Source organism: Spea bombifrons, chromosome 5 (assembly GCF_027358695.1).
Source record: "Spea bombifrons isolate aSpeBom1 chromosome 5, aSpeBom1.2.pri, whole genome shotgun sequence".
NCBI lineage: Eukaryota > Metazoa > Chordata > Amphibia > Anura > Pelobatidae > Spea > Spea bombifrons.
Genome location: NC_071091.1, coordinates 11,355,187 through 11,382,613, shown reverse-complemented (window position 1 = coordinate 11,382,613; position 27,427 = coordinate 11,355,187). Strand labels below are relative to the sequence as shown.

Below are 27,427 nucleotides of genomic sequence, written 5' to 3'. Positions count from 1 at the left end.
AAAATAATAATCCTCACTTTTTTTTTCTTTCTATCTACACTTCTAACCATACCCCCCCCAAACAAAAACAAGTGTCCCTTTAAACAGCCACCATTAGAAACGTCGGGATCCTGAAAGCCGGCCACGACGCACATTGGTAAAAAGGCATTCAGGGATATTAGCAGATTTTAGGTTTAAATAAAGCAGAATGAAGGACAGACATGCAATGTGTGATTGTAAATAAATTCCATGTTTAACAGAGGCGACAAAATTATTTGCCCCCCCCTTTAGTTGGGGGGGGCAAGGTGCGATATACAATGGAATAAAATGCTGTACTTTCAATTAGGATTTGAAAAGAGGTGCTGGTACCTAGTATTGGCGACACGAACAAAAAGGCCACAAATTTAAGTTTTGGGGGTTTTAAAAAAATCTACAAAACGTACTACGTCCAGATGGGCTGTAACTGGGGACGCACACGGAGCTACGCTGCTGTCATCGCTACGCTCTATCATAGGCGTCTCATAAATAAGTGTTTTAGGGAAATTAAGGTCACTTTAATGCAACCCTTTCAGCAACGTATTTCCTCTGGCACTCAAAAGGGTGAAGCTATTTACATTTTCTCCCAAAGGGTAACACTCCAAGATTTATGGGGAAGGAATAACATATATATATATATATATATATATATATATATATATATATATATATATATATAATATATTTATATACACGCCGTATACATCCATTTTTTTACTGAGCTAGCTGGATACGGCACACAAGAGTTACCTGGTAGGAACCTCACACGGGAACCTCACCAAGTTCGATTCATCATTAGCGTCTGCTGAAGTGTTACGTGAAGTCATATGGAAAAAATGTTTGGTATGTAGATCAACCCGACGAATAACAGAACGTGTGTGTATTCTCTGCAATGCCACCATATTGCAAAAGCAATCATTTCAAATATTTCGTCTGAAACTAGAACACTTTATGGTCCTCCGTCCCAAAAACAGTTGTAAAGAGATTACCACCTAACCCAGCAAGCGTGCTATTATTTTACATACATGTGTATATGTGGAGACTGCACTTTTATTTGGCTGCATTACCCATTCAGTCCTAGAGAATGACTTCCAAGGTTTGAAGGTTGCTGTTCAGATTAAAATTCCTAACTTGGCCCGGCTGGCTGGCGGAAGATTACGTAGTAACAAACTTCTGTTTGCATCAGAGTCTTTAACGCTTTGACGTCAGGACCAGTCTCACTAGTTAACTGACATGGGCTCCCGAGGATGGCTGAATTATGAGATGATCATTAATCAGGCGGTCAGGGGCATGTGCGATGTTACATGAAGGATCCAGCAGTATTCGCCCGTGAGGCTTGGTGTTTTTAGCCCAGTTTCAGGTTAAAAGGGCAGGTTTTCAGGGTCACAAGTTTGGAGGCGATATATAGGCGTTCATATTCTACTCTTATTTAAACGAGAGTGGTAGATACCTAGAATAGCACCTCACCAGAGGTAGAAGAGGCTAAAACAGTGAGGAAATGTAAATATGCCTGGGATGAGGATAAAGCTATCCTGTATCTAAGAGAAGACCAAGGACCAGTTAAGATTTGGGCTGAATGGTTCTTTTCTGATGTCACATTCTGTGTTGCTATGATTATCACAGATTTAATCACCACTGGAATTCTCTCTACAAAATAACTTGGCGGTGGAGTATCAATGAGGTTGATATTGTACAGCGATGCGGAATATGATGGAGTTTTATAAAACAAATAATAATGTAACATTCTTGTGATAAGCCCAGTTATAAAGTACTCGGATAAGCTAACATTGCAGTAGAGTAACAGATCTGGAGATGTCCTGGTGGCCTCCATCATCAGTTCCCAGAAAGGAAATTACTCCTTTCCTTACGTTAGTTCTCATATTTAAATTACTAGAACTTAACTATAAACACTTTTTTTTTTACTTTACATAATTAAGGAAAAAAACAGATAGGACACTGTTTTAACCGTCACAAAACACATTTGGTAGATTTAGGAAGACATGATTTATCTGATTTCAAAAGAATCCAAAGAATAAAATGAGGAGAGAATAGAAAACAAAACGCTGGATAAAAACGGCTGTAGAACATGTCAAAAACTGCAGCCACGCATAAGCATTTCCATAAGAAATGGACTAGGTGAGCGGAATAGTTCTTATCTGCCGTCAAAATCTATGTTTCGATGTAAAAAGAAACCATGATAAAAGCAAGAATCACTAAACGCAGTTTGAAAGGATTACCATGTTCGTACGGTTACTCATTTTACGCCAACCTCTCTTATGGCTTATGAAAAAAGAACAGGGAGTCAGGAGAGTTCTAGAACAGGAGAACACGACAAAAACATGAACTGATCTGCTTGCTTTTGCTCTGTATCTGGAGATGTGGAGTTGGGAAACTTTTTGATAGAAATAAAGGACTAAACGAAACAACCCTGAACAATGTGGAGGAAACCTGGAGAGATGTTCAATAAGTTCAGCCCAAAACAGCCTGTTCACCACCTTCAGTTGTCACTGTTGGAGATCTCAGCTACCAATGGAAGGCCAAAACCTGTGGAACACCCGTGGACAGACTTTTGCCCTCACAACTCGATAATATAGGTTACAGGGCCAAAAATACAAAGGAACGTCCCCGGGTAGGGTACCTGGAGCTTTCCCCTCTTCTGGCGGAGTGGCTTCATGAGGGGTGGGGCTAGCTGCACATATGGGTGGGGTTAGTCACAGATAGTATTAAGTAGATAGAGAGTAGGCAGGGAAGAGGGTGGGGAGTGGAAAGTGATCCAGAGATGTGTGAAAGAAGCGCTTTACCAATAGATTCTGGGTCAAACAATAAGAGTTTCCAGGAAAGCCCATAATGCTCACTTACACATGATAACCCCTACTCATCCATCAATACATACCGTAGCACATTAAAGGGCAAACTACCACTCACATCAGTGGGGAATGGCATTGCCCACCTGGATACACAATGGATAGAAAAATGAAACCATTACTGGCTTATGGTGACTGAAGAAAGTGCCCTGGGGCCAACACAAACAAGAAACTGCCTCTGATCGCACGAAAACACTCTACATACATCAATGGACACAAACCAGATATAAAATAACTAGAGCTGAAACAACGAATCGATAAAATCGATAATAATCGATAACGGAAATCATCGATAACGATTTCCGTTATCGATTAATCGAGTGATCAATTCGTTGTTGGAGCACTCGGCTCCTTTTACTTACCTCCGCGAGCGTTCCCCGCTTCTGCTACACGCTCTGCAGTCTCCGCCTTCTTTTAGCTACGTGACGGATGTGACGCGTTCCGGAGGTAAGTATTCTTCATGTCTATGTGCACGGATCGCACAGAGCCACTCGCACAGAGCGAATCGCTCTGTGCGAATGGAGCCACTCGCACAGAGCGGTTCGCTCTGTGCGAATGGAGCCACTCGCACAGAGCGGTTCGCTCTGTGCGAGTGGCTCCACTCGCACAGAGCGGTTCGCTCTGTGCGAGTGGCTCCATTCGCACAGAGCGGTTCGCTCTGTGCGAGTGGCTCCATTCGCACAGAGCGGTTCGCTCTGTGCGAGTGGCTCCATTCGCACAGAGCGGTTCGCTCTGTGCGAGTGGCTCCATTCGCACAGAGCGGTTCGCTCTGTGCGAGTGGCTCCATTCGCACAGAGCGGTTCGCTCTGTGCGAGTGGCTCCATTCGCACAGAGCGGTTCGCTCTGTGCGAGTGGCTCCATTCGCACAGAGCGGTTCGTGAGTGTGGGTGCAGGGCAGAGTGGGGGTGGGGGTGCAGGGCAGAGTGGGGGTGGGGGTGCAGGGCAGAGTGGGGGTGGGGGGTGCAGGGCAGGAGACTGGGTGCAGGGCAGAGTGGGGGTGGGGATGCAGGGTGTGAGTGTGGGTGCAGAGCAGAGTGGGAGACTGGGTGCAGGGCAGAGTGGGGGTGGGGATGCAGGGCAGGGTGTGAGTGTGGGTGCATGGCAGAGTGGGTGCAGGGCAGAGTGTGAGTGTGGGGGCAGGGCAGAATGTGGGGGCAGGGCTGGGTGCAGGGCAGAGTTAGAGACTGGGTGCAGGGGCACAGTGCAAAGTGCTGGGTGCAAAGTGCCAGTGCTGGGTGCAAAGTGCTGGGTGCAAAGTGCCAGGGCTGGGTGCAAAGTGCAAATGCAAAGTGCTGAATGCTGGGTGCAAAGTGCTGGATGCAAAGTGCCAGGGCTGGGGCAAAGTGCTGGGTGCAAAGTGCTGGGTGCAAAGTGCAAAGTGCTGGGTGCAAAGTGCAAAGTGCTGGTGCAAAGTGCTGAATGCTGGGTGCAAAGTGCTGGATGCAAAGTGCCAGGGCTGGGGCAAAGTGCTGGGTGCAAAGTGCTGGGTGCAAAGTGCTGGGTGCAAAGTGCTGGGTGCAAAGTGCTGGGTGCAAAGTGCAAAGTGCTGGGGCAAAGTTTCTTGAACAGTAATAGTCCACCTCTTTTCAGAATGTTTGGGGTTATTTTGTTTCATAAATATTGTGTTTGGGTTCTTGTACTTTGAAAATATTGTTTTTTATTACATCATAACAAAATAAGAATGTTAATGTAAATTTTAAGTTGTTTTTTAACATCCAGTTCATTAAATTCTTTTAAATAAACGAAAAATTTGCATATTGTTTTTTTTTATCCGATTAATCGATTAATCGAAAAAATAATCGGCCGATTAATCGATTATTAAAATAATCGTTAGTTGCAGCCCTAAAAATAACCCAAACCATCTCTACATAAAAAACAACATATGGATTACAAACTAAAAACAATCACGTTTATATCTAATAGTTAACCTGACAGAGTGATGAGCGCTCACTCCCGCAAGCTGCTGCCAGCTGACAATAGCTTTGCGTTGGAGCTGGTAAAGTATTCGCACTTCTTAAAAACCTTTTTTACGCTGTTAAAAAGTACATTAGCCTTCTGTGACTCACTGACTCTAAAAGATGTTTGAAATGTAATATAAACAGTGTTTTAATGCCTGCGAAACGTATTCCGACGGAGGCTTCAATAGATGCTGGTGGCCCATACCGAGTCTTACTAATGTCTGGCACGGAGCGGCTTATTACGAGGAGCACAGGATAAAGATGACAGCATTCTTTAACTCGAGATTACATTAGCAGAGACTGCCAGGAAACCTTTCAATAACATCACACACAGCACCACGCTACGTTTATTCAATACCGTCTGGCGGAGACTGCTATCGCATACGGACACCACCACGGGAACGGGCAACGGTCATGCATCTAAAATACAACCCCGCATACTATAAGTATTTTACTATGTCCACAGCTGATTAAATTAATTTATACATATACACTGTATATATAGACACAAACAGAAATATGAAGTGACTCCAGATGAGAACCATCATTCTGAGAACTCAGATCTTAAATCAGGTTCATCAGCCATATGCCTATCCTATATACGTTTAAATTCACTTACTGTATTAACCTCTACCACTTCTGCCGGGAGGTTGCTGCACATATCTGCCACTCTTAGAGCACTTCCTTAATATGCATTGAAGCTTCTGACCCGCTACTCCCAGACTATGACCTCTTGCCCGTGCAATTCTCCTCCTTCGAGATGCAGCGAATCAGTTATTCTCCATTAACTCGCGCTGTATTGCTTTCATTAAATATTATTACTATGGTATTAAATAAATCAACGTTCTGCTTTGTGAAATTAAAACTGCAGAAGAAGCCCGCAGCTGGGTTAACCGTTAATGAAATAAATGAAGAAAAAAAAGATATTAAAGGAGGTGGCAGTGAGATAAAGGAAACGCGCCATAAAGTGGCAGTCGGTGCGGAAATGAGTTCACCGGTACCTGCACTCTCACCCGCTTTCAGCCCTTTAATTAGATCCCTGCCGAAGCCGTCCAGCTCCGCCATAACGCTAAAGGAACACGCGGGGCTCTTACGTTAAAAGGTACGGAGGGCTGGGAACCACCGCAAGATTTACAGGTTACAGTAACGGGGCAAAGCTCTGTGATAAAGGTGCAATAATAGTTACCGCAAGGGGCTTTATCATTTATATGGAAACTAACCCCTTAAATCTTTCGTTAAATACGGGCTCTCATCTCAGTTAAAGATGATGTTCCAACAAAAAACGTTAAATGCGTTTCTAGCAGGAAATAAACCCGAACAGTTTTTTACTCTTTGCTGGTTTGGTAAAAACAGAAACTTTTATGATCCTTTTTCATTTTCTACGGCAATAGCCTATGAGCACCTGCTTCTGTGTCACATGACAAGTTATAAGATCATGATATAAGTTTTTTTGGAACGATGTATATCTATGCATATCTATATTTAGTGCCATAAGTGTTACATTCAGCAGTTGATGCACTCAGCAGGTCTTCTTTTTAGAAAGTTTATTGGCTTAGTAAAGGTCCAACGGCTCGGCTCTCAACGAGCCTTTCTCAAGAACAAGTCAACAGTCAAGCGAGTGCATTACATACCATGTTTTTTGCATATATATATATATATACACACACACAGAGAGACATACATAGATCACATTTTTATAGCGCAGCAAAACCTAATAAAAGTGTCAGGAGGGTGAGATTTATGATTTGTGTATCATTCTGGCTAATGTGCAACTCATGAGCTATTGAGCTTCCGAGTTATGTTGGACAGACACATTATGGATGGGATACTCGACACATTGCATTCAGGTTAATACGCCTGCTTTCAGGGCAGCCATTGCTGTATTCCACCCACATGCCTAGCTTGAGTACCGATGGAGTGGACGGGACATGAAACACAGGGGCCAGGAGGAAGCTTTTTCTGGGACCGGTGGGCTTTTTACAATAACCTTGGAGGATTTGCACCGGTGGCCAAGCCTCATGCGGCTATCAGGACCACAAATTTATGAAGGTGACCTCCAAGTCTGCATTCGCTCTCCATGTCCTCAATCCCTTCTCCCACCGGACAATTCTCCTAGTCTAGAGAACCGAGGAGCTGCCAAAGACACCCGAGGATGAGACACGAGGATGAGACACGAGGATGAGACACGAGGATGAGACACGAGGATGAGACGATATCGTGTATACAGACCTTTGCACAGAAAAGCTGCTAGCGTGGAATTAACATCTTTAATGAGACCGGATCCTGCAGCCACATAACAAGTCTGAAGGAATACGCAGCCCTTATACTATGCATTAAAATGAGGTGTTTAACACCAATAAATCAAACAAAATTACAACCCAAACAGAACGTATGATTATAGGCTGTGAAAGTTTAGAAACAGTAAGATCAGCGGAGCATGAAACCACTCAATTAACTTAATTAAATCTGTTCTAAATTGCATACCTACAGTCTACGCAGTGTTTGTATAGTGGGGTCCGCGCGCGTCCCAGAAGATTTCCCCCAAATAACAGGGCAGAACGTTATAAAAGCTATAAAAGCTGCAGATTTTAATTAAAATCAGCTACACTCGTGCCCCGTTAAGAGAATAAAAGCCTTGATACATCCAATAATCAGTAACTCAAACATTAAAGCCTGGCACAGATCGCGCTTACACACCAACTTCTAGGGTCCATTTGCTGCCATGAGTCCTGACACTTTGGGAGAGCTGGTTGGGATAGAATTCCTGCTGTTGGGACTGTTGGCACTAATACCGGGGATTCTCCTGACTCTGGGATAAGTCCCTCATTACCGGTTGTTGGCGCGATGTTCAGAATGCGCTGCATTTATTAACGAGAACACCCCCTTCCATCTCGCCATAATACAAAAATAATACAATTACTCCCAAAGTAATATGAGCCCGGTTCACAATCAGGCTTTTCATAACATTTCCATTACTCTACTAGACGCGAACGGGCCAGATAAGCAATTTAACCTTTTCGGCGCCAGGGACGCATCATTAATGTTGCTGCTGGAGATATACAATAAATATATTATGTACAAAGTCTAGTATGGACTCCGGTAAATTACACAGCCTGCAACACTGTATCAGAGAGACTTTATTCACTAAGGAGAGAGTTCACAGGAGAGTTAGCCCCAGTGAGCTTCCCCTACTAGAAGGGCTGAGCTGGCCCGGTATAACACATAGGTAAATCAGGTGAGTTTAGGAATGCTCTCATATTACCTATGCATTATGCAGGGCCGGCTCAGGTCTTCCTGCATGAGAAGCTCACTGTGATTTGCCATTGAAAATGCATAACGATATCAGTGACCTGAAACGTTCAACTCTCCTGCAGACTCTGTTGGGAGATGTTGGGGGGGGAGACTAAAGTCTCATTAGTAATGTGTACTAATGAATGAATACATGCGCAGGTACGCATACAGAACTCCGATGTGGGTTTTAGAAATGTTAAGCACCCAGGTGAGCCTCCATTATAGTGTACATTGCATAATCTGTGTAACGCATCACACTGCCTATAACACTGCAATACACTACTGCATAGTGTAACAACGCTGTGTCGTGTTCCTTGCGGGCAATATTACGTTCCAATTTAAGTTTATTAAAAGGAGGATAAGTGTTCGAGGTCATAATCTAAAACTAGAGGGTCAGAGGCTTACACGTAACATGAGGAAGCTTTAGATTACTGAATGGGTGGCAGGTAAATGGAAGAGCCTCCCAGCAGAACAGGTAGAGGTTAATACAGTGAGGGAATTTAAACATATGGCTGCTGAATCAAAGATGAGACCAAGGTTTACGGTCCGAGCCTCGGGCAGAACGGGCTTTAACTGCAGTCATATTCTAGGTTTGTATAACCTTTATCCTTCTTAGAGCCGACATCACAAACATCCAGGTTCTGCCTTCAGTCTCAGAAGAAGTACAAGAACAGGAACACAAACATCAGAACTCTCAATCATTTGTGGGCCAGATACATATTCTGCCGTTTTCCTTTTCCCCCCCAGCGTGCCAGCTCTGTAAAATAATACGTATTTAGAATGTACTGTGACGGATAACGCCGAGGTTTCCATGCTGTCCGATGTCTATCGAGCCTCTCTGTGGGAGGTAGAGCAGCGTCGGCACTCAATCCATCTTTCTGAGCATCCAGAGCCTGCCAGCTTACGTTACGGTCGCTTGTGTTCCAGAAGCCGAAGATCAAGAGATCCTTCTCCGTGTATCAGATACTCAGCGCTGGACTACTAGAGCTGCTCGTTACTCCTCTACAACAATCTCCGCTTACAAGCAACAGGGAGAACGGCTATCCCTGCGGTCACAGAAAACATATGCTTACGATACATCACCTAATAGTCCTAGAATATATATAACCCCAACTGGCTAACGCTGGTGTGATCATACATCCCGAGTGTCACTTTTAGGGACTGAAATCCCTCTGTCACTCTTTTGTGCGGAATGTTTGCGGAGTATGCGGGTACCACAGTTTTCAATAATGAGCATAGAAACAGAGATTATTTTCATATTATTTAAGCTGGTCATAAATTCAGAGTAAATCACTGTCCTATTAGCCATACCTCTAACACCCCACCGTGAAAAGTGCCATTTTAATATTTAGTCTTATTGTCACGGCAATGAATGGAATGATCCAATCAGCAGATACATCCTATTCATTGCTATGGTGAGAAGACCACCTTTTACACCCAAATCAATTTTCAGACATGGCCTTCTTAGTTTTTCGGAGCAGATTATGTGACTAAAAGCCCTGCTGCAGTCTACTCTAAGCAATCTATACCTTACTGCCACTGCCCATGAATTTATTATAGCATTTGGGGCGCAGAGCATCCCCTGACGGGCATTTGATCTGTAAAAAGATGCCAAAAAGTAATGGAAATATTTGATGAAACAAAAGGAGAATAAAGTTAATGCAGTAGAAATGCTAACATACCTTGTTAGTGATAGTGTGACGGAATCCCTAATATTTATACCTTAGCTCGGTGCTTTGATATTTGTATTATTTTATCATTTATAGTATTATTAAATAATATTTACTGGGTGTGCGATCATCTCTTGAATATTTGTATTATTTTATCATTTATAGTATTATTAAATAATATTTACTGGGTGTGCGATCATCTCTTGAATATTTGTATTATTTTATCATTTATAGTATTATTAAATAATATTTACTGGGTGTGCGATCATCTCTTGAATATTTGTATTATTTTATCATTTACAGTATTATTAAATAATATTTACTGGGTGTGCGATCATCTCTTGCTTTGTTGTCTGTACAGGTTGGTCATTTCAGCCGCACCCCGGAATCTGAATGTGTATGTTTTGTAGGGTGGTCATCCATTTCTATATTTTCTATATCACTATTCAATTTAAGGTTAATATTTAATAAAATACTTGGTGGACATTTTAATGACGACTAATTATGGAAGATATTTTTTGTGGCTTAAGATCCACTCAAAGCAAAGAACCGGGTTACTTTTTATTTACATTTTTGTAAAATTTAGTTAAAATGTCAGGTTATTAACCAGGCACAGCAGCCAGGGGGCTTGTACAGTGAAACGGGGGCTTGTACTGTGAAACGGGGGCTGGACACTCTAGGCTATGACAGGTGAAAATATACTTAAAAAAAAAAAATTAAAATAAAATTTAAAAAAAAAGATAAAATGAAGATGGTTTCCTGGGTGGTCTAAAGAAATCCAAACGCCTGGCACGGCCACCAAGTGAAATCTTCTGGCATTATTCTAGCCAGCAGCCAATTACGCCGCTGCATTAGCCGGCATTTCCAAGCGCATTGGATTTATGGTCTATTAAATATTTTGAAGTCCTTGTAAAATGGTGCTTGTCATACGAAGCTTAGGAGTTGCGATTTCGTTTTTGTTATACGTGTCACACGCTGGTTATGTCTAGGCGCTAGTTTGCCAATCTGTGAATAACCAGGAATTTTCAGGAAATGAGGACATTAGAAGAAATGTACTTAAAACTCTTAATTACGCTAGACCGCCTGGCAATAGTTTACATTTTATTTCTTGGAGAATAACACAATCGGCGCTGGAAGGAATTAGAATAACAAACCCATGATATACCTATCCGTACATCGCTAGCATGGGGACTTTAAGGGTGCCGGTTGAAGAAATGTTTAAAGGGTTACAGGGATATGAACTGAATATTCCATGGAGTAAATTACACGCTTTACTGGGCAAACATCTGGCCTCATCGCGTTCAGTATGCATTTTGAAGGGTCCGAGCTGGCCCTTTAAAATATATAGTAAAGCAAACAATCCCCCTGCAAACTGCCTGTATAATTCTATATGTCGTTTTGCCAATGAGAGCAAACATTTTACAGTCAAACTGGACATTTGAGTTCCATGTCAAATACCCAGGGGCTGGGGAAGGGGCAAACATGTATGGGGGGTCTGCAGATCCCCTCCATGCGTTTGCAAGGCTGACACGGTGGAAATGTAAAGAGACTAAGCAGCAATCATATTCATTAAAGTGCATACAATGGCTGGAGTGTCAGTTTAATTCTGACGAGACAATAGGATTTGGTGATGAGCCAGGACATGGCCATAGTCAAAATGTCAGGCTGTAACTTTAAAGAGACACAGCCGAGCATACGAGTGAAAATAAATACAGGAACAACATAAATCCCAAAAGCAAGCTGTGAATGCGGTGCATCTATTGCACCGCAGCCTGTAGGGATAGAGTAATCCCGGTTTAAATAAATACGAGATTCCATGTCCAGACACTATAGTGGCTGCATAAAAGACAATGAACATTTAGTAATAGAGCGCCCCCTAGTGTGCATTATAGAGAACTGACATTCTTCACCGAGCCCATAGTACTTTACACATTTTAGCTGTTTTATAAGGGGATCTTTCTTTATGTATTATCGTCGGTGGCTCTCCAGGTGACCAAGATACTGTACAGAAAGGAGATCTCTGCTCTCTTGGCCATTCTAAAAGGTTTAAAGAGAAGCCATGCCAACAACCAGTGCTGTACAAATAAATGGCGTGCGTGATTGCAATGTTTCACCTTGTGCAGAGGGACCGTTCTGGAAAAATTCAATATATAATTATAAACAGACTGTCGTATAAACTATTCACCTACATAATTGCTTGCTGTGTATTCTTTTAGGGGATCCCAACCCCACGCAGCCTCTTCTGGGAGGCTCTTCCACTTATCAACCACACTATCACTAAAATAAAGCTTCCATACATTAAATCTAAGCGGCTGTCTCTCTGATCCTCTTTCAGTTCACGTAGAAAGTTCCCAGGTCTCACACCAGCATGAAATGTTTTCCAAAAGACGACGCTGATGATCAGACAGCGCTGCCTGCATTTTTCTGTAAGTACAAATAAAACATAACTTGCAGGGGTATATTTATCCACTTTAAAAGTAAGAACTGGGACCGCTCTGCGGTGAGGTTAGCGCAATACTATTCGCCCTTTCAAGTTATGCAGACGCATATTAGAACTGTGTTTTCAGAACTACTGCAGTCTGGTTTCCTATGAATCTGTGTATTATCCTTAATCGTTACCAGAAGATACAAATTCCTGGCTCGGGGTTTGCTTCAATCCCTTAAATCAATTAAACTTTCCAAAAAGGATGCCGTTTGCATTCTATCCATTTTCAATTGCTCCAATCAGCATGACTGTAATGATTTCTGAGTCATTTTATAATCAGGATGGTACATACATTTTTTTGTATTAACATACAAAATAAAAAAAGAACCGCAAGATCGTCCTAATAATAGTAGGAACAGAACAGGTCGTAGTATATTATTCTTACGGAGAATTAGGGCAAATATGATTGCTACCAATCGTATTAAGAAACTTATGATTATTAAAAACCACACATAACATATATATAATGCCAAATTACAGTAATTACAAATATTTAATAACATAATTATAAGTCAGAAGGTTCACTACAAACCCTATGTGATCCCTTTAGGACAGCCTTTCATCCCTCTCAAAAGACCTGTTCTAAATGGACCTGTTCTAATTAAGTCAACCAAAAAAAAAAAATTAAACTCAAAAAGCATAAAAAAGCACAAGTACAAATGTTTAAATGCCCTTAATTACTAAGACATTTTTCTCAATTCATTTGGAATGGAAGGTTGGAGACGCCCAATCTTTTGCAAAAGCGTAGAACGAGTGGTGACTCTCGCTTCTCATATTCTGTTTTCTACCTCCTGAAACTATACTTTTTTTATAAACATAAATTAAAATTGCAAAACCTTTTCAGTGGTGCTTCTCTCTAAAACGAACAGATTTTTACAGATTTAAAAATCAGGCTCATTAAATATATCCGCTGCCTTCATATTTTAGCAGTGACGCCACCGGAATGTCCGGAGAGACAGGAAAGCAGGTGGCAGAATGTGAAGGCATCTTATGGGGCATTAAGAGCCAGGAAACGTATACCATCAACCCCTGCCAAGTGTGTGCTTAGCAGCCTGCGGGTAGCAGGAACGGGCCTAGTTCTCTCCCGGTGCCAGTGATAGATCCAACTTGAGACGTTTTACGAAGATTATTTTCCAGACGTTCCGCACGGAGTTTATAGTTCACATTTCCATGTATAAGTGTACAGTTCCCGTGCCGACATTGTTAAAATGCCAAAAAAACATTTCAGGCAAAAAAAATAAATAAAAACACACCAGATGCCTTGACATGTTGGGGCCAATTAAGCATTGTGACCGCGGAATAAAGAGGTGGCATTACAACATCTGAGTTCTGCCATCACTTTGGAGTTGGTGTTATCGTCATTGAGTTTGCACAACGCGACTCAGCTTAGGAACAATAGAGTCTGAAACCATATACTCTTTGATTCAACCGGAATTAACAATCGAAAGCCAGTTTTACGTTAACGAAATGCTAGGAAAACTACAAAGGGAAAAATAGGGTGAAATACAGCTCTACAGAAACCCAGCAGATACCTGAAAATAAATCTTAAGGACATCTCACAGGCTGACCAGGCACATGGCCAATGATGGTGGCTACCAGGGAGTATTCAATAATTTATATGTAAATTACTGTAAATATTTCTCTATATGGTAAATATAATAAACTTTCTCCATGAAAGAACTGATGGAGAGGTTATAGTCAGGACAGTTATTGCAACAAATAAATAAATAAATAGCCAAGAGACTTTGGAGGAGGCTCTTCCGTTTTAAGGGATTGTTGCTGCTGTCTTTGAAAAAGCGCCATCGTAGGAAGCCCTCATTAGCAGCCCTGCCACAAAAGCACATCTGCAGCCAGTGATATCTTTGAGACGGTGAGGTTCTGACTTACACCGTTCCCGCTTGTACACAACACTAAAGTCAGTCGGTTTTGGGGACTGATCCCCTTCTGAGAATGGAAAGCAGGGCAGGGAGATACCCAAATGCAGTCTCCCTAAACCCATCGCATGAGATGGAATAAATGTTAAATGAGGAGCCCCCTGGGTTTAGGAGCGCTCCGGTTCTACACAATAAGAAAGGTTCAATCTATCAGACGTTTCTCTGCAATTAATGACCCATTCTCTTAATTTCTAAACGTTTTAATCCCTGTCCAAATCTGATAAAAGCAGACTGGGGAATCCCTACAAAAATGCTTAAAAGAAACTGAAGACCAAGAAAACAGAACCGCTCGCATGAAACTTGGAGGCATATCTACGGTACTGAGTATTCTGGTAATTTGAAGGTCTCCTTGAATAATATCCAATACCTTCACAATTATATGAGGTGTTGGACGATCTCTTTGGAGCAGATCATCGTCAGACATGCCAAATAACTTGAGCGAAGCCCTATAAATTCTTTGTCTTTTTCTCTGCAGGTTTGGTCCCCTCTCAAGACGATGGGTAATTGCCAGCTATCCCCGGCACGACAGCGAGCAGCGACTCCAGCTCCAGCCAGGTTCTGTTAGAATTACCACGACGTGACGCGCATGCCATTTTAATATTTTTCCAACTACAAGACAAAAATTATTTTTATGGAGTGATTCTGGTACTAGCATAATTAAAAAATGAAACAATTTACTACAATACACTATAAAAAAATTCAAGGACTGATCTTGCATGTTGGTGAAGAACCATTACAATAATCATTATAGAATGCTCTATTTATGAGGCATACTCCCAGACTTCACATGATTAACTTCATTGCTACAATATACTACAGCACGCCATCCATGGGTCCGGATCTCTTGAGGAAACGTCTGTCTGTCTGTCTGTCTGTCTGCTTCTACTCCCATTATGCCTCTAAAGCGAAAAATGCTGGTTACCTGTGTATGTTTCAAAGTGTTCTACAGCCCCATAACTAAACTAAATAGCATGTATACACACAAGGTATTAAAACCATTCTTCTTCTGAATGCCTTATTCAGCCGCATAGCTATCGTATATATATCATATCTATGCGGCTGTTCTTTTGTACTCTTCATGTCATCTCCCATTGAATCGGTAACTATCCGACTACAGGAACTCGGGCTTTTTTTTAAATCACTCTGTCCCAAAAGGTTGCGTAACAGCAGTGAGTTTGTGGCTGAACATGTGCAAAAAAAAAGCTAAACCTCGCCGTGTACAATATCTGTCATTTCAACATGTTATCCATAATTTTCAAGACCGCTGTGTTCTGGGATGTATTAGAATAAAGTTCAGAAAAACATCCCTAACTATAAATTAAGACTTCTTTTTGATTTTTATTTATTTAAATACCAACAACTGGATTACGCCATGATGATATGTAAGTGGAAAGACTTACAACACTCGTAATAAATTACAATCCCTATAGTAATAAATAAAGATGTTGTGTAAGTTGTAGCGGGTTTAGCTTTCTATGTGACGTAACTTTACCGAGTCCCGGGCAATCAATATTCCTTGTTGGAAACTGTGGCATCTCTATAGTCAAAATTCCATTAGACATTATAAATGGGGAATTAATAGCTATCAGTCCACAGTCTGATTTATTTCAAATGAAAAGAACAGACAAAAAAAGCTTCTGACAGCAGAAAAGAACCACTCGTATAGTCTGCCCATTTCATTTTTTTTTTATCTTCCATAAGCCCTCCAAACTTTTTTGGCCCATGGTCTGGTCTCACGTCTGTTCCACAAGGGCTCAGAATGAAAGGCTATTCCACTTATCCATAAGCCCCTAAGCAAAAGGTATATTTTCTTATATTCAACCGTATCCCCAACCTCCCATCATAATTTCAAAGCTCAATGATCAATCATTTACTCAATGTCTAGTGAAATGATTGCTTCATTTTGGGCAGTTCCCCAAAAAGGATTTTACATTTAAGAGCAAACTTTTGAACCTAGACATCTTATCTGTGATAGTAGAATTATAGCAAGAACCCCGATAAGGGGTTAGTACGGCTAAAATGTTATGGCCATATACACTCGCTGGCCACTTTATAAAGTACACCTTGCTAGTACCAGGTTGGACCCCTTTTGCATTCAGAACTGCCTTCATTCTTCGTGGCATACTTTCTACAAGGTGCTGGAAACATTCCTCAGAGATTTTGGTCCATATGGACATGATCACACAGTTGCTGCAGATTTGTCGGCTGCATATCCATGATGTGAATCTCCAATTCTACCACATCCCAAAGGGGCTCTATTGGATTGAGTTCTGGTGACTGTGGAGGCCATTGGAGTTTAGTGAACTCATTGTCATGTTCAAGAAACCAGTTTGAGATGATGTGAGCTTTGTGACATGGTGCATTATCCTGCTGGAAGTAGACATCAGAAGACGGGTACACGGTGATCATAAAGGGATGCAACAATACTCAGGTAGGCTGTCACATTTAAACAATGCTCAATAAGGAACTAAGGAGCCCAAAGCGCGCCAAGAAAATGTCCCCCACACCATTACACCACCACCAGCCTGAACCGTTGATACAAGGCAGCATGGATCCATGCTTTCATGTTGTTTATGCCAAAGTCTGACCCTGCCATCTGAATGTCTCAGCTGGAACGGAGACTCGTCAGACCAGGCAACGTTCCTCAAGTCTTCCATTGTCCAATTTTGGTGATTCTGTGCAAACTGTAACCTCAGTTTCCTGTTCTTAGCAGACAGGAGTGGCACCCGATGTGGTCTTCTGCTGCTGTAGACCATCCGCTTCAAGGTTCGACGTGTTGTGCATTTAGAGATGGTATTCTGCATACTTTGGTTGTAACGAGTGGTTATTTGAGTTACTGTTGCCTTTCTGTCATCATGAACGAGTCTGCCCATTCTCCTCTGACATCAACAAGGCATTTTCGTCCACACAACTGACACTCACTGGATATTTTCCCTTTTTCTGACCATTCTCTGTAAACCCTAGAGATGGTTGTCCGTGAAAATCCCAGTAGATCAGCAGTTTCTGAAATACTCAGACCGGCCTCAACTTCAGCAAGTTGTCTTGACCACGTCTACATGCCTAAATGCATTGAGTTGCTGCCATGTGATTGGTTGATTAGCTATTTGTGTTAACAAGCAATTGAACAGGTGTAATACAGTTGTAACTGTGTTCTACAAGAATGAAAAAATATAAAAACAGGGTACTTAGCTTTTTAACCCTCTATTCATTCCTCGGAACACATATGTGGTAGCTTCCCCAAGGACTCTTCCTTCAAAAAGCCCCTTATAACAGGTATATGGATAAAACAGAACAAATTCTGGGGATACAGCTTTAAAAATACTCTGTAAAGAGAATAAAAACCACAAATGGTGCAATAACGTTTAAAAGGTTTAAAACAGCCCCCACTAGTTGTGCCACACTCACAAGATTGTAGTAGGAACTGCGCCTTAAAGATAGCCTGTATCTTAGGAATCCTGAAGATTTACTGGAACTTTTTAAAACCACCTCAAAGTTTTAAAAACCGGTCATCTGCTGGATACAAACGGATGATAGGCAGGCAGGGTATCTTCCAAAAGTTCTTTATTTAAAATAGCCCATTAAAAATGCTTAATGTTTTAAGAAACTAAGTCCAACGCGTTTCGTCATATGTTGACTTCATCAGGGACTAGTTATAATACATCAAGAAGCATAAGCTAACAAAATAAAAACTTAAAAAAAAACTTAAAAATTAAAGCTGTATCCCCACAATTGAACAGGTGTACCTAATAAAGTGGCCAGTGAGTTTATTTGAAAAGTGAGAAAGCCACCCATCACCCTCCACTAAACCTTGAATAATGGAGAGCTCAAAGTGACACAGAGGTGGTTTACCAAGTTCACACGAGTTGTAGCTGTGTATACTTTCGGCAATCTACTCCCTGGGGTTTAATTAAATAAAATAATAATCGGGCACAGACAAATATTGGCAAGGTTTACTTGCCACAACAAACCGAGAGCAGATATGTATACAAGTGCTATAAACATTGAAGAGTTTTAATTCAATTTTTTTTTCCTCACTAAGCACTATTCCCCGGTGGAAGTTTTCTGCTGCGATATCAAACTTGATGTATCATGAGATATATCACAAGTTAAAAATACATGCTTTGGGTGAAGTGTTTAGCATCTGTTTTTAATGGCCCTAAACAGCGGATTACACGGCTTCAAATAAGAGAAGGCCAGTTTTGTGCCTGCGGCTTGTGTTTAGTGGCCTTCCTACACAGCAGCGGGTCTCTGACATCTATGTGGATCAGGCCGTTATAACTTCCCAAACACAGCCAATCTTTCCAGATGCTCTCAAAGCTTTATAGAACGTTTCAAAAACAATATTTTCTTTGATAACAAACAGCAGACAATACTTCACACAACATACAGAGGCCAATCTTTTTGGACAACCATCGCATTACTGCGTGGTAAGAACAGCACGAAAACAACCCTTAAAAAAAAAAAACCCACAGTGTTTTCAGTTAGATGGATTACACTGTTAAGTGCGGAGCAATTTTGGCTAAATATATCCACCAAGCGTTGTCTTTTCTAAAAAGTATCTTCCTTGGCGTGACAGGCCAAGACACGCGGAGCAAAGAACGGCTCGGATTCTCTTTTCGCATCCAAATTTTCTTTAATCTGTTGGAACATTTGGATTTCCACAAGTAACGTTTTCAAAAATACGCCTCGCCTTCTTTTCCAAAGTTTGTCATTTGTAACCGATACCCGACACATTCCATGACACGGAACGGGGATGTGTTTCATTTTTTTTTATTTTATTTTTTTTAAAGAACGTGCCATTTTAGCACTTTGCATAGCATCTCCGAGCCAGAGGGTGTCCAAAAAGTAATGTAACCAGCAGGCAAATAGATAAAAATATTTCTCGTCCGTCGTAAACTAAGCATGTTCTCCTGTCCAGCCTTAGGGAGCTAATGGGTTACCCCCACATCACCCTCTTTACTTTCAGCTGAAATTCTATTTTCATATTTTCTTGCTACTTTAACTAGGATCACTTGACATTTAGACCTCCTTGGTATAGCAAGAGAAAGAACGCATATTTTCCTTACCTAACCACTCGCCGAATATATGAAGCAAGTGCGATGTGAATAATTTGTTTCCAATGTGGGAAAAAGATCAAACCTACTGATTTCACAATCTCTTTCAGTCCCAATTCTGCACGTTAGCCTCCCAATAAAAATACAAACGCATTCTTGCTTAAAAAGCTTTTTAATCCGTCCGCCCTTGTTAAAAAAAAATATATATATATTTTTTTAAACAAAAAACAGCCCTTATTGTGTTAAAGTGAACAAAGAAAAAATGAGCACAAAAACTCTGCATTTTTACTACGCCAGCTGAGATACAAGTTAACGGACAATTGTTAACGGACAATCCATTTTATTAATACAATAAACTTTAACAAGATCCGTTCTCATGTATCAGTGAGGCTTTCCTACGGGTCCATTCTTTAGCACGTGCAAATTAAAAGCGAATGAATGTGTATGAAAGAATGAAACCTACAATGAAGAGCCCTACATTTTCGACACTGCAGCCATGCTTTACGGCAAAGGAAAATCCACGGTGTGTGTAAGCGACGGCAAAGTTAACGCTGCTCCGGGAAGCAGTAACCCTAGTATGAGCTACGGAAACATAACATCTCCTGTGTTCCAAAATATACCAAAGCCAACGAGGTACTATGTGAAAAATGAAGAATTATTCAAGCCAAAAAATTATGGTTTTGCGGTAAGCAGGATTTTATTTTTTTTTTTTTTACACGGATAGTCCAGACGCTGTGGACTACCGGTGCTATGAAATGACTGACCGTGATGGGAGTTGTAAGCTAAGGCATATAGGATGGGCTGCTTTCATGAGAAAGCTTTCATTATCCGTTTGCAAAATGGTCATTCGGCGTATTCTCATAAATAGCAAATATAAAACTCGTAAACCGCATTCTTTTAGAAGAGATCATTGCCTCTACACTGCGCCTCTTGTACATGAAAGCAGTGTTTTTGTGGAATATAGCCATCAAAAGAAACAACTTACTAAAATTTCAGTTGACTTTGTTAAAGGAAATTATTTTAAATGAATGTGGCTACTGAACTGCTGCCATGTGGGACCTCAAAAAAATACATATATATTCCTTATAATTTTTCTCTGTGAACATTTATTTATTTAAGCTTAACTCCAAGTTCTTAATGCTAACCATGCAAAGGTCTGCATTTTTCAATGCTACTTTTTTCGACTTCTAGATCCCACCAAACAAGGGCAAGAAAACATAAGGCTTGTTACATAATCATTCATGGGCAGCCTAGTTCCCGAGTTAACCCATTAGATGCTGCTGGGGGCTGCAAAGGTCATGATTACAAACATAAGTAATGGTCTGTACGGCAAAGACTGTCTGAATTCGGCATTTATACGTTTCTTTTACGTGTTATTTCAAAATGCTTAACAAAACATTTATATCTATTCTTGTAGCAAAAACAAGGACTTTTCTGAAGGTACAAACCTTTGATCATTTCTCTGCCTACAGCACTAAAGTAATAGAGGCTCTCTTGGTAAATGCTGCATAAATTCACCCATTTCTCCCCATTACTAGAATTAAAACATGAATGTATACTTGTGTCCTTTCCCTCCTAAACTATTGTAACTACACCTGTTAATCTACATGTCACCCACATCACCTTCTAAATACGCTTACTTTCTACCAGAACAAAACCTATTAGCTCCAACCTATAATCACTCTGCTGGCTTCCCATCAAGGAAAATATTACAGAGATGGCTGATCTCTCTAACGCGGTAGGTTTCTCTTGGATAAATTAATACGAAAAAATAAAACGCGTGTACAAAGTGTACTAATTTACGAGCCAATGAGGAGTGTTCATACTGCAGTTATTCTTCACATGTTTTAGACGATGAGTCAGGCTGACTATCATAAAGGAAAAACAATTAAAACTTATCACAAGGGAAATATTAGAGCAATGAGATCTAAAAGCTAGTGAAACGGTGTCTTTTTTTTTTTTTTTTTTTTTTTGAAGAAAAATAAAATGTTTGGTCAAAATGAAAGCAAAACACATGGTCAATCGCAACATATATTTTAAACAGACACTTCAGTTCTGGCTCATTATATATATATTATATATATATATTATATATATATATCTCCTTGTCAGCGACGGGTTCACATCAGTACAGGACAATAAATTAGACGTGTAGCATTCTCACTATTTTCTCAAAACTGCCTGGTACCCAAAATATTTTACTTTGGCAAGTTCTGGACATATTCATTAATGACCTATAATAAATGTGTTCTTTGACTCCAGAGGAGTATTTAACTATGGTTTACCTTCACCAGTGAATGGAGGCTTTTTTCACCAAACATATCCCAAAGGAAGGTCAGATCTTCCTGGCTGTCCGCATGCGGCTGCAGCTGGGTCGGTAGCGTAGCCAAGATCTCGTACAGACCTATAAAACGAAAAATAAAACAGAAAATGTAATCTTATTAATTGCGCTTTACAGATTCTGTGCATTCGTGCGCCTGGAGAATTTTCACTGGTCTCTGGTCTTTCTAGACAAATATTAGGCAAGCCATCAGACGGGACTTCAAGGATCAATAAATAAGATACATATTATTAGCAGTGCGCCATTCAACCTGTCAAAAAAACGACATGGGCATATCTCGAAAAAAATTGGTAGAAATTAGTATTTTTCATTCTTTTTCATAAAAAAAATCTAAGGAGGCAAAAAAAATAAAACACACATTCCGTGACTTAATTGCTTTTCCATTTCCAGTGATGCCAGCCAACGAATGAAATGACTCACTAAAAAGAACAACTTCCAGAAAAATAAATGGGGTGGTCCGTCGAAAAGAAAAAGGACTACGGTTCCTTTGAAATATTCCTTGTTTTAATTTACTGCTCAATTACAAGTTATGTTTTTGAACATATCATTAAAAAAAAAAAAAAAAAAAGGAAAAAAATCCAGGCCATTGCGTGACGACTTAACAATGTAGAGGGAATGAACCCGAAGTATGAAATCTCTGTAACAAATGTTTAATACTTACCTGTGGAGATGTATTGTATACGTATATGTTGCTATCTAATGAAAAGCCATTATCAAGGGGCAGGTAATGGTTATCTGCGGCATGCGTCAACAGACCTCCTACATAAACAGTAGCGCAGTGTTCCCTAGTAGCACGCGGTGAATTATACCCATCATGTACACAAGCTATCAAAAGCCAGCGCAAGAATGAAGTAGTCCTGCCAGCACGAGCTCCCCGCAGGGAGGTAACTTGGCACATAGTGATATCAATTCATAGCACATGTTTGATTTTCCAGTGGGATTTCTCGGGGTAAAAAGGACAGAATACCTTTTTTCTCCTGTCTGCTGTCTACCAAAACACTAATAATCTCCGGGGATGCACTCTACACGGTTCCGCTATTATTTTTAGGCTGAAAGAGTAGAGCCGTTCATCAAAAGGACAGCCTTTACACGATGTTTAACCAAAAAACGCACAGTAACATGATAAGCTGTAAGCTGGGAGGCCAAACTGTGCGTGTTAATCTAAATATTTTATTAATGAGATGTAATGCCAGCGCGCCCGTGACATTCCGTGTGCCATTAATAACGTAATTCTATGCTATAAAAACTTAGTGTTCGGACTTGTTTTTCCAGCGGTTGGCATCGGGCATAAGCGCCCTCTCGCTAATATATAAACATGCTCTCTCCTATTACACTTTGTTTGCTGAGGTCAAAATATTTGGAGATCGGTATCTGCAGTGGTTTCTCAAAATCTTGTTCATAAACTTAGAATACGATACACACGGCTTCTTGAAAGTAGAGAAGAGTCTTTTTCTACTCAAGTAAGTTTGTTTTTTTTTGTTCGCGTGGAAATAAATGTGCCTAGTGATTTGCCAAATAGTTCTGTGGCGTTAGTGGTAGTACGGAAAACCCAAGGAACACATCCAGAAACGGCGCAAGCAGAACCAACAATTCACAGACGATGGGTGCCTGTATAATGCGAGGTCAGGTTAACACGGCGCAGTCCCCATTGTACGTTCCTCTACACCGATCTAAAATGTTTATCCATCTAGTTATTGGCTGTTATGGTCAGCCAATAGGAGATACGCAAGGCAAACACTTATAAGACGTATACCACAAGTTTTAAATGGCTAATACCATTAGAAAAGAGTTCAGTTTACTGTGTAATAGGCAGTAATTGCAGTTTGGCTATAATAAAATTTTTATAAAGCTCTCCCTTTATTAGGGCGATGACTTTGCATGGAGGCAGCAATAGGAAGGTATATGGGCAAGGAGTGAGTGTTGCCAAACCGCTCTGCCCTTCCCGGAGAAAAAACAAAGGACCATGACCCCGACACCCGGGGAAGCAGCACTTCACCCCTGAGACTTTGGATCATACACAAAGAATTCCCAGGTATGCATACGACAACAGACCCAATAGCGATAATTTGAGTGCGAACAGAAAGAGCCGGGTTTACACATTAACTTCAAGTGTAAGTAAAGTTCATAGTTCTTTCAAAATGGCTCGCTCGATTTCTTTAATAGCTAAGTCACCTAAATCATTTTGGTAAAACTCCACCCCCGGCCACGCCTCAAATCACACCCCCGACAAATGCATTTCCTTATTTGGCCATCCGCCCTGTATTGTGGGGGAAGGGCACTTGTCCAAATGGTGCTATGCTATTAAGAGAAGGACATCCATCACAGTTGGCCAGGCTCGTCCTTTGATGAATGGAAGACTGGAGTCTCCACCAAGTTCACACAACAAATGAAGGTCCTTCTGTAGCATCCTGCTAAACACATATTTTAATACATTGGATTGGATATCCTACAGAGAAACTTCACAAACCCAAACAAGAGTTACCTTTATACTTGATCTTAAGGAAAACAAAAATGATTTAATCCGAACATTTTGGATTATGCAATTTCAAACATTTTTTCACGAAAGGAAACAACATGATACATCCAGGAAAACGAAAGAGTTCATAATTGTATCCCTCCAGTTCCTGTCTACAGGAATCAGGTAATGCGACTACGGCTTGGAGCAGGATAAATATTTACGTCGACCAAATCTCAAAATGTTTATAAAAATTTGAGGGGTTTGAACTGCTTGGAATTTAGTCCTCCCTGACATCTGTTTGAAATCAGCGTGACATAGATCCAAAATCTCTTCTGTGCAAATAACACGGATTATGGCCTCCCTTCTGTCCATTTAGTTAACCATGCAATATAATCATACTGGACCTAACATCATTCTAACGTGATGAAAAACATCTGGAAAGCAGGTACATGCGTATTCCTAAAACAAAATGTCATGTGTAGCTGCCGGAGACCTGCTAGAAGGCATAATAATATCTCGAAGTTAGTGAACTGATCCTTAAAGGCTTCTGGAGAGAGAGAGGAAAAAAAGAACTCTGCAGACAAGCAAATGATTGATTCATAAAAGCATGATATGCACAAGTGCACAGAAATGCAGACAGCGTTTAAAGGAACATGATCGAGAGAAACATGGCTTAACCCTGTACCAGCAGCTACTCACATAGTAAGCAGGAGCAGGCTGCCGGAGGATAAACGAATAGGCGCGGGATGGCAGCGTCTTAATTCTCAAATAAACTATCCTACATTATTAAATTAAGCGCCCGGCACAGTCGCCTCTGGCTAGACCCTAAAACTAGCATCCCTCTTTGGCCACTGGAAATGTCAGGAGCGCTACAACAAAGGGATAGAAGCGGAGCGGACATTCCATTATACTGTATCACCTGAATACAATGCCAAAATACGTGTCTGTGGCTGGCTGAAGGTGATGAGACGTGGATCCACAAGCACTGCATATAATATAGTAATTTAAATACTGGAGAACTCTCCATGTTTGACCTGGAGTCTCCGAGTGAAGCCCTGCTTCTCCGATACAATTATTTCTCCCTGACCACGCCCATTCCACACCCATTCCACGCCCATGCCCCACCTACTTTTTGTTGTTCCCCACACAGTCCCCTCCCACTAAAGGCTTTTGGGGGGCTAGCCCTGTTCCCAGGGATTATAATTTAGCGTTGGCCATGTATATACACATTGTTTATCTAGAACACAAGGCAAAAACATAAAACTTTATTTATTAACCCCAAATTCACTAAGAAAAACCTCACGGCTACACTGTGCATTTTTGTGAATTGAATGGGGAAGTGAAATATCGCCCACATTTTTTTCTGGCACTCATTACATATTTCCCCCCCTAAAATCCTACCTTACATTCCAACGTTTTATGTCATTGGAAAGCTCTCCTTTTTTTCTTTTTACGATCTATATATTTTTTGGCTCAATCTATACTAAGTCTGGCAGGTTGTGAAACTTAAAAAATGTGAGGGTTTTTTTTTCTTCTTCTTCTTCAAGGGAAATGAAACATAAAAACTATTCAAAGAGGGGGAAAAAATGGTACTCGCTAGAAAGAAAACTGGTGTTCTCCGGCATAGTAACAAAATGAATAATGTGAAAAATAATAATCCATTCTAAAATAAATAATTTCCAAAGAGGTAATGAACGTGCGTCTGATGGGAACACACTTACGCGACGGAGCTCTAACTCCGGCCAGCCACTGAAATTAAAATTATTACGGCGGCTTATGGCAGTTTATGGGCACATTTGTATTTGTCATATAAGAAAAATACTGTCACTCCCATAAAGGTAGAATAACTACAGTAAAAGATCACTAATTTAATTAAGTATTGGAAGGGTCTATGTTTTGGGTTATTATTAGCCGTCCTCAGATGTTAGAAGCCCTGGGTTAAAGCATGTTATTACGGGGACTTCAATAATTCAGTCCTTTGCAGGCCTGTCACTACAAAACCAGTCATATTTGCCATGTTCCTCCATGACGGCCGAGAACTAGATGGATAACCGACCGGTGGAAAAACTCCGTTTTATACACTTTTCTTTCCCTAATCCATGGCTCTACAAACACTCATTAGAAGAGCGAATACTTGGGACTCCGAAAGCACCGTTTTCTTTGGATTTGATTTTTAGTACGATGTATGAAATATGCACTTTAACTGTAAAATAACTAGCATTCAGGCAGAGATTAAAGGGACGCTCCAGCCATCGCAGTCACATTAATGTGTGATAGCCGAGTGGGCTCTTACATTTTTGTGATATCTCCCCTTGCAAATGCCTGTTCTCCTGATACAGGATATAATTACAATAAACAGATTGGCAAACCTTGAGGGTGGAGGGTCTTGGTAGACCTTTGATTGCCGTACATTTCGGACCACTGAGGAAGTGGGAAGCTGCAGCTCTGGAGCTGCTGCTGCTCACTATAGTAAATAATTATAACTTTTTTCAAGTATATTAAACCACTCAAAAAGTACTTTAATATGCATTCTCCTTTGGGACAGCTCTGTGGGACATTACCCTGGGCTTTTAACAGCAACAGGCACCATGTTTTTTCACTGGCCGCTGGATACTCCATGAGTATTTAGCATCATACTGAAAGCAGCAGGAACATGGAGCGGGGCATAGATGCCACTACTCCATTCTTAAGTGTAAGTATGATGAAATCCAAATCTCCGCAAGAAAAAGCAGAAAAATAACCAAGTAGGTGTCAAGTGAAGTTGAGAGCGCGATGCTAAGACAAGGAACTGACAACCTAACGAAATGAGTGGACTGAGAACAACTGAAATGGAATTCTAATGCACGGTGGATTATTGCATAAAGCTAGGAGAACGTTTCAGGCTCTGTGATCTAAAGGGAATAATAAAGACAGACTCATCAGAAGGAATGCTCGACACACACAGTAAAACCACAAGGCTGCGGCGGATCAATTATTACAGGTATGGAAAGATTCCCAGTGTTAATGTCTCGCTTTACGCAGCAAATGCTCCATCCAACATGGATTGTTTTAAGCTGGTTTCATTTGCACGGTGACAGGAGCAGCATGTGAAACACGGTATCTTTATTACACGGATGTTCCTCCACACGCGCCGCCATGTATCTAGATGAAATACTCTGCAGGGCTGCTCTGCGGCTCCCATTTTCGTAGTACATGGCAGCCGCACGGAGAGGCAGTGGTTGGGTTCTGAACCGAGCAGAGAGCGCGCTAGGAGTGTATAAATGGGAGCATTCGGGTACGCGTTATCAAAAATGTCTCCCTGAAATGCTGCTTGAACCTCACTGCTCGGATTGCTACAACGATTCGCAGAAGAGAAGA

At 41.0% G+C, this 27,427-nt stretch overlaps 1 protein-coding gene across 1 annotated transcript in view; it reads right to left on the bottom strand.

The window, feature by feature from the left end:
- Positions 1 to 27,427, bottom strand: part of MPP7 (MAGUK p55 scaffold protein 7) — a 143,174-nt gene that overhangs the window by 68,682 nt on the left and 47,065 nt on the right. The window contains exon 4 of the mRNA XM_053466014.1: positions 21,557 to 21,675. Coding sequence (XP_053321989.1) covers positions 21,557 to 21,675 — 119 coding nt within the window. The remainder of the gene's footprint in view (positions 1 to 21,556; positions 21,676 to 27,427) is intronic.